Genomic DNA, 6,520 nt, shown 5'->3' with positions numbered 1-6,520 from the left:
AGTATCTTATGGAGTGCAGGCATGGTGCTACAATCTTCACTAAGGAGAAGTATCTCATTTTACTTAATAACATACTAAAAGGAATTCAGCTTTTTTTTTATGTTTAAGTATTTATTTGTATTTCTCCCTCTTAGAATTAGCATGTACAGTATGCCATGTCTCTCCATGTGTTGATTTATTTTCTTACTACTGCACAGGGTTTGAACAAAACTGACAAATATCAATATCAGATACAAAATCCAGTATAAGAGGCTATAATTCAAAAGCAGAGTTTCTGATAGAACTTCTAGATAGAAATGGTGTTTCTGCTGAGACTTCCTCTTTCTGAAAGTTAAATGCAAATTTCAAAATGGCCACGTGGGAATAAAGTGAAAGTCTGTTGCCTTCGACCCTGCAGCCATTGACAGTAAATCCACAGTCATTATTTTGTGTCACTCTGCTTTCCCTTCATCCTGCTTTGTCACATCGACGGTTCGCACACGATATTTCGTGAGACGTGAGAAAAACACAACAAAACTCGATCACTATTGCAGAAGCTTGTTTTGTATGTTTAACACGAGCGTGTGCAGAAGTATTGAGATGAATTATGATCGTCTTTCCTTGTTTTGAAGAAGCAATGTGTTTTCAGGAACATTAGTTTGAAGCAGACTAAACACACACACACACACACACACACACACACACACACACACACACTGCAAGTCATTTGAAGTGGTGGGCACTACTGGCATGCGTGCCTCTCATTTAACTAGCAGCAGAAATAAACACGCTGTAATTATTAAAGGTGGAATGGGATTGGGGAATACATCCACAGATGTGTATCAAGATTGGCACAGGGAGATCATGATCTCACCAGTGTACATTAATGAATGAAGCCTCTGTGTATTGAGAAAAAAATATTCATTTCCATCCCAGTTTGCGGTTAAACACAAAACCTTGGCTGAGTTTAACATTCAGAGCGCTGTAGTTTTAGTTTATTGTAGTGACTTAACAGGTGGAGGTATTAAAAATGATAAACTGCTATAAACTATAAACACAGAGCAGAAACATTACAAATCAAATGCTAGTAGGATTTGTGTGAGGCTGAAAATGAACTTCAGGTGAAGTCGGATAAAGTAAATACATTACAACCCAGGAGTAAACTCAGACTTACACACAGTTGCCTTTCAGGATCCTGAGCTGCAGTTTCAGGCTGCAGAGGCCAAGAATTGTTTCCTCCAAATATGAAAGATTGAACGCAGACTTCCCCCTGCTGGGCGGATTACACTGCTAAACCCGTAAAGGCCTGAAAAGTACAGCGGAGGAGGAAAACACAATGTGATGAAAATAAAAACATCACGAACTAAAAAAAAAAAAAAGAAGTAATTTCTGATCACCTCCTGTACACACTAAATATTCCTCAAATATTCAGTGAAAAGCCTTTGTGGACAATTTCCAGCATGTGTGCATAAATAGATAACATCACTTACTCGTCATCTGCCTGCAGGACGCCTGCATTGAAAGACATTGATAGTTTAACAAGTTGTTTCTCTGCAAATGTATTTCTTGTCGACACATTTTTTTGTGTTTGAAAATCCTTCAACCGTACTTTAAAAATCCAGATCCTGATTCTCGGTGTCTGTGATTTACATTATAAGTAGAGTCATTGACTCACAACCTCACTCAGCATGATGTGCAAAGGCAAAGGTAAAGTAAGATATTACACTAAATGAGCTACAAACACAGAAGTGGAAGTGACAGATTCTCACTTGATTCAAGTATATTTTAGACACTTCATTGTAAATTTATAACTATAAATTGGATAATTATCTTGTTTCGCAAGAAAGCAAAACATAATGGAGCAATTCTGTATTACCTTTAATAGACCATGTGCACAGTGGCTGGCTGATGAATTACTGCTTTGCCTCGCTGTTGAAAAACTCAAATATGATTCAGAGGAAATGTTGATGCCTTAGAGAGACTCTTTCATTGGCTTATTTTTATTTTTTATTTTTTTAAACATTCTGTGATGAATCCTCAGTCCTTATGTATTGAAGCTCTTACATATTACAGGTAGAATGCAGTACATGTATACTGGTATACAGACAGGCAATACAAAATATGCTAATATTACCAAAGAACAGCATATACAAAAGCTTACATAATGATTCAAGTACCACTAACTTCATACTTCAGTTCTCTGGAGAATTCAAAACCATCTGTACAAACTGTACAAGAGTTGTATCCCATGCTGTATCTGCCAAAGGTTTCCCCTGCGCTGCATATTATATGTTACTATATACTGTTAATGTCAAAGAGAAGATTTTACCGCTTTTTTTAAAAGACAAAAATAATGGCATAATTAATTTCTGGACATTTCAGTGCAGTCGTCTGATGTTGTCACAACTAAATCAAACACTCCACACATGAAATGTCAGTGACTCTAGTCCTCAGCTCATGCCGCTCTACAGAATTACCACATAGTGTAATAATCCCACACACATCTGGACTTGTGTGGTATTTCTGTAAAAACTACAGATCCACAACTTCCCAAATTCATTTCCAGGGAAGCTTACTTAAAAGTTCTCTGTAATTTGCTGCTATTACAGCGAGTCTTTAATTGGTACACGTCCAATTAATTCATTTCAATCACTTGCCTGCATTGCAGAGTATTGTAAAGCACACAGCAGGTCAGCTGAACATGCATACATGTGAATGCAGATGTAGTTAAGGGACAATGGCTGTGACTCAGCTGTATTTGCTTTCTTGCTGTTGATTGAACGGGGATGGGACACCAAATCAAGTTCTCGTTCAATCTCGTTCTATCTGCGTTTTGACTGTTTTCGGGGGAGGGCGTTTTGTATTTGTCCATATTATTGTAGAGTTCTTTAACTCTAAATCTTAACGTTTTAATATCAGCGTGAGACTGAATCTACAAATGATCAACATCTCAACACGACTGAAGCTAGAATCAGCAGGCTGACGGAGGCGTACTGCAGCTACGGACATGGACAATTTAAATCGTTCAGAGAAAAGTGCAGAAAAAAACAAACCAGCATTTAAAAAGCAAAAAAACATCAATAACATGTTTACTTTCATTAAAATGTCAAAGTTTTATCATCAAAACTGGTAAACATCAGTGGCGGTTTAAGATAAAGGGATTTGTGCAAAAGAGTAAAAGCATATTGTCGAGTTTACTAAAGCAACACTTCAATATAAAACAGATGCCTTTGATCAGAAAGAGAATTGAAAAGAAATAAATTGTCTTTGAATTTCTTCTGTCAGGAAGTGTGACACAAACGATTGAAATAACCGACAGCCTTGATGGCAGCTCTACATTCAGATTGTTCAGGACTTTGCAAATCTTTCAAACACTGAACCATTCACTTATTGTAATAGTAGGTCAGTAAAAAAAGAAAGAAAAGGAAAGTGAGGTTTGCTGTTCACAGAAGTTCCCCTTAACGTGGGTGAAGTGGCTTTAACGAGGGCTGTATACACAGCTGCAAGACAACTATCTGATGAAAAAGGCGCTTTGGTCCCGTTACGGTGACACGAGTCCAGCTACGGCAGCACTAACCAGCATTAATGCTCAATGACGTTGGAGGGAAAGTGGACGATGTCTGTCCAGACATCTTCTTGTCTCTCTTGGGCTGAGCAGACATGTATGTACGACATGTATCTGAGAGCTAATCGGACGGCGTTTCTGTTGAGTCTGGGTCACTGCGGATCATACTGCTGGTAGCGGTTCAGCTTGTCCGGGTCATTGGAGGCCATGTGGGTGAAATCCTGGAAAATGTCCTGGTAGGTTTCATCTCCTGCACGAGAAACAAGGACACGAGACATCAGCAACTACAGAATGCAAAACAATACAAGTCAGACGGAGCAATGGTTCCACTTGTTACACACATCCTTTCTGAATTTCCTCTAAGTCTGTAGATTCTTCTTTCCAATTACACAACATTACTTCAAAGTCTATCTTTCACCCTGGCACAGGAGATTCACACAAGTGCTTTCTAAACAGAAGACAATATATCGTTTAACATCACATACACGTCGGAGTTTGTTCCTAAAAATGTAACTTTAGTCAGAAAACTCTGAAATTTAAAACAAGGAAATAGTTCCATTTGCATTTATCAGGTCGAGCTGCACTTTGTGGCCCCGTGTTGAAGAAAAGGTAAGATGCTGATGTAACAACAATCCCTTCAGCACCACATCAAAGTCCTCTTCCTCCTCACCTCACCTGCCGCAAATAAGTTCAATAACATATCACTCATGTCGTTAAGACTGAACTGTGTTGCAACTGAGACGCAAACCACATCATGCAGGTGTGCAGCAGGATGAAACATCAGTGATTTTCAGAGCGGACCGTTGGGTGTCAGGCCGGGGCAAAGCGCCTCTGTATGCATGTTCTTTCTCTCTCTCCCTTGTTTGTTTTCTCTCCAGGTGTCAACAACGTGATTGGATTCCACCTCTGCAGGCCAGCCAGTCGTGCTGCTCCTTGGTTTCCACAGACTTCCTGCCGGCCAATCAGCAGAGTGGGGCTCAGAATAAAAAGGAAGAAGCCTGAAGGGTTCCCTCTCTTTGTTTTTGTTCTCTGCCTGTTTAAACTGCGACACTGTTGTTGATAACTTGTTAAGGTTCGTGGTGGGAGGTTGAGGACAGTAGGTGAGTAGTTACCCGTTACATTTTACACACACGTAGTTCCCTTTTGTCTAGATACCTGAGGATTATTGGCCGGTGCTGCCCCTGTATTTCATTTGGTAAAGCTATCTTGTTTGTTGTTTTGTTGTTTTGTTGTTTTCAGAGCAATAAGTTAGCCAGGCCCAGCTTTGTCCCATCCTCTCCCACATTGTTTGAGAACCTTTGTTTGCACGTAGCCGAGTTTAAATCAAATCACCTTCATCGTTGCTTCTACTCTCGACTCTTTCGTATCCTTTGGTTGTCGTTTTAGCGCTATTCCTGAGACTCAAAAGGGGGAAGTAACAGGGACGGCATCATCAGAGCAAGAAGGAAAAAGGAAAAGTCGGCCATACCTGTCAAGCGTGTCGGCGCGGCTCGAAATATGAAACGCAGATGCAGGAAAGATGAGAAAGAACAGAAGAGGCAAATGCTTGAGGGAAAACAGCAGGTGAGCTTTTTCAATCAGGAACTGGAGATCGACTCAGGAAGAAAAGACAAGATCACAGAGATTTGTTTTTCTTAACTGTATTGTGTTTAAAGTGCAGGAGTTTATGTACAAAAATACAGTTGTGTTGGCCTCAGCACCCCAAAGACAATATGAGAACAGAAGAAAGGCACAAAACTCTGGGGAGGAGAGCGAGGAGAAAATAAAAAGAAGCAAAATACAGAAGCGAGAGTGAATTTACAGAGAGAGACAAGTGGGTGAGAGAAATAAAGACGAGTGTGTTGTAGAAGTGAGAGAGCCTCCTCTCACACAAGAGCAGCGGTTCTCAATCGGTTCAAGTTTCAAGTGTACTTTTGACCTTTTCAGGGTTTTAAACACTTTATAGAAGACAGATATTGATCATAGGAAAAATATATTTAAAATAATTGTCATTACGTTTTTGAAACACTTCCTCTGGGAGTTTCCTCAATTAATGTTGAAATGCTCAATAACAACAAAACAAATCCCAGAGCAACCCGCAGGCTGAGAACCACCACTCTGCACTTCTTCCACACACTCAACCGGGGAGAAACACTCGAGCTGAGGGAACCGTGATTCTAATGAAAGGGTGGGTCGATGAGGTTAGTTGTCCTTCTCATTCATTGACCCTGAATATCCTTCATCCATCTAATCATCCGTCAACTGATTGGAGGCGCTGATGGAAAAGCACTCGAGTATCAAAGAGGACGAAGCAAAACAACGTGAGTATCACTCAGTGACTTCAGACTCCACCTCCGTCTCCTCCTCTCTGCTGTTGACCTTTTTATTAAGGCAACGACATCCAGCAACACGTTCTGTACCGTTCCCTCTCAACAAGTATTGCACACGCTAAAAAAAAATAAAATACTTAAAAAAAAAAAAAAGAAGAATTCATTCTTTGTCATTCAGGTCCAAAGCAAAAAGAAATGACCACGGAGTATAGAAGAAATGCAGCATTCAGGCTAATAACAGTCTGGCTCCCTAAAGCAGCACATCTAGCCCTCAACAGAAGATGCTTCACTCTTCTCAGACACATGGACAACACACATAAATGCACGAGTCCCTTTACCCGACGACCTAAGAGCTCTCTAGAAACCCCTCAGCATCTACTCACACAAGTACTTCATTTACCAGTGAACACATTTAACAACACAATCAATCAGTACTCTATTCTAACGACTCAATGCATCCCCACACACTGTTCTGTCAGCACCAGGGGGCGCTGCTCTACCAATGTGAATGAACAGAAAGGACCATTTAATCAGAGTTTTGGTGCACTGCCAGGATTGGGATGAAACCGGGGTACATTTCAATCCTGATTTTCACTATCGTGTCTGTTCATCCTCTTCTTTGTAAAGCTCCCTCATGATTAGGATGAATATAAGCTAGGACCAGCAG

At 40.3% G+C, this 6,520-nt stretch overlaps 1 protein-coding gene across 4 annotated transcripts in view; it reads right to left on the bottom strand.

Annotated features, from left to right (window-relative positions):
- Positions 1 to 1,958: 1,958 nt before the first annotated feature.
- The window catches only part of LOC116390211 (arf-GAP with coiled-coil, ANK repeat and PH domain-containing protein 2), a 46,346-nt gene continuing 41,784 nt past the window's right edge, over positions 1,959 to 6,520 (bottom strand). For all 4 annotated transcript variants that reach the window (XM_031859627.1, XM_031859631.1, XM_031859628.1 and 1 more), the window contains one exon: positions 1,959 to 3,794. In XM_031859627.1, the coding sequence (XP_031715487.1) occupies positions 3,697 to 3,794 (98 nt within the window). In that variant the 3' untranslated portion in view covers positions 1,959 to 3,696. The remainder of the gene's footprint in view (positions 3,795 to 6,520) is intronic.

Source organism: Anarrhichthys ocellatus, unplaced genomic scaffold, assembly GCF_004355925.1.
Source record: "Anarrhichthys ocellatus isolate YVR2014 unplaced genomic scaffold, GSC_Weel_1.0 scaffold22, whole genome shotgun sequence".
Lineage (NCBI taxonomy): Eukaryota > Metazoa > Chordata > Actinopteri > Perciformes > Anarhichadidae > Anarrhichthys > Anarrhichthys ocellatus.
Note: the sequence above shows the minus strand (reverse complement) of the source record. Positions and strands in the feature narration are given on the sequence as shown.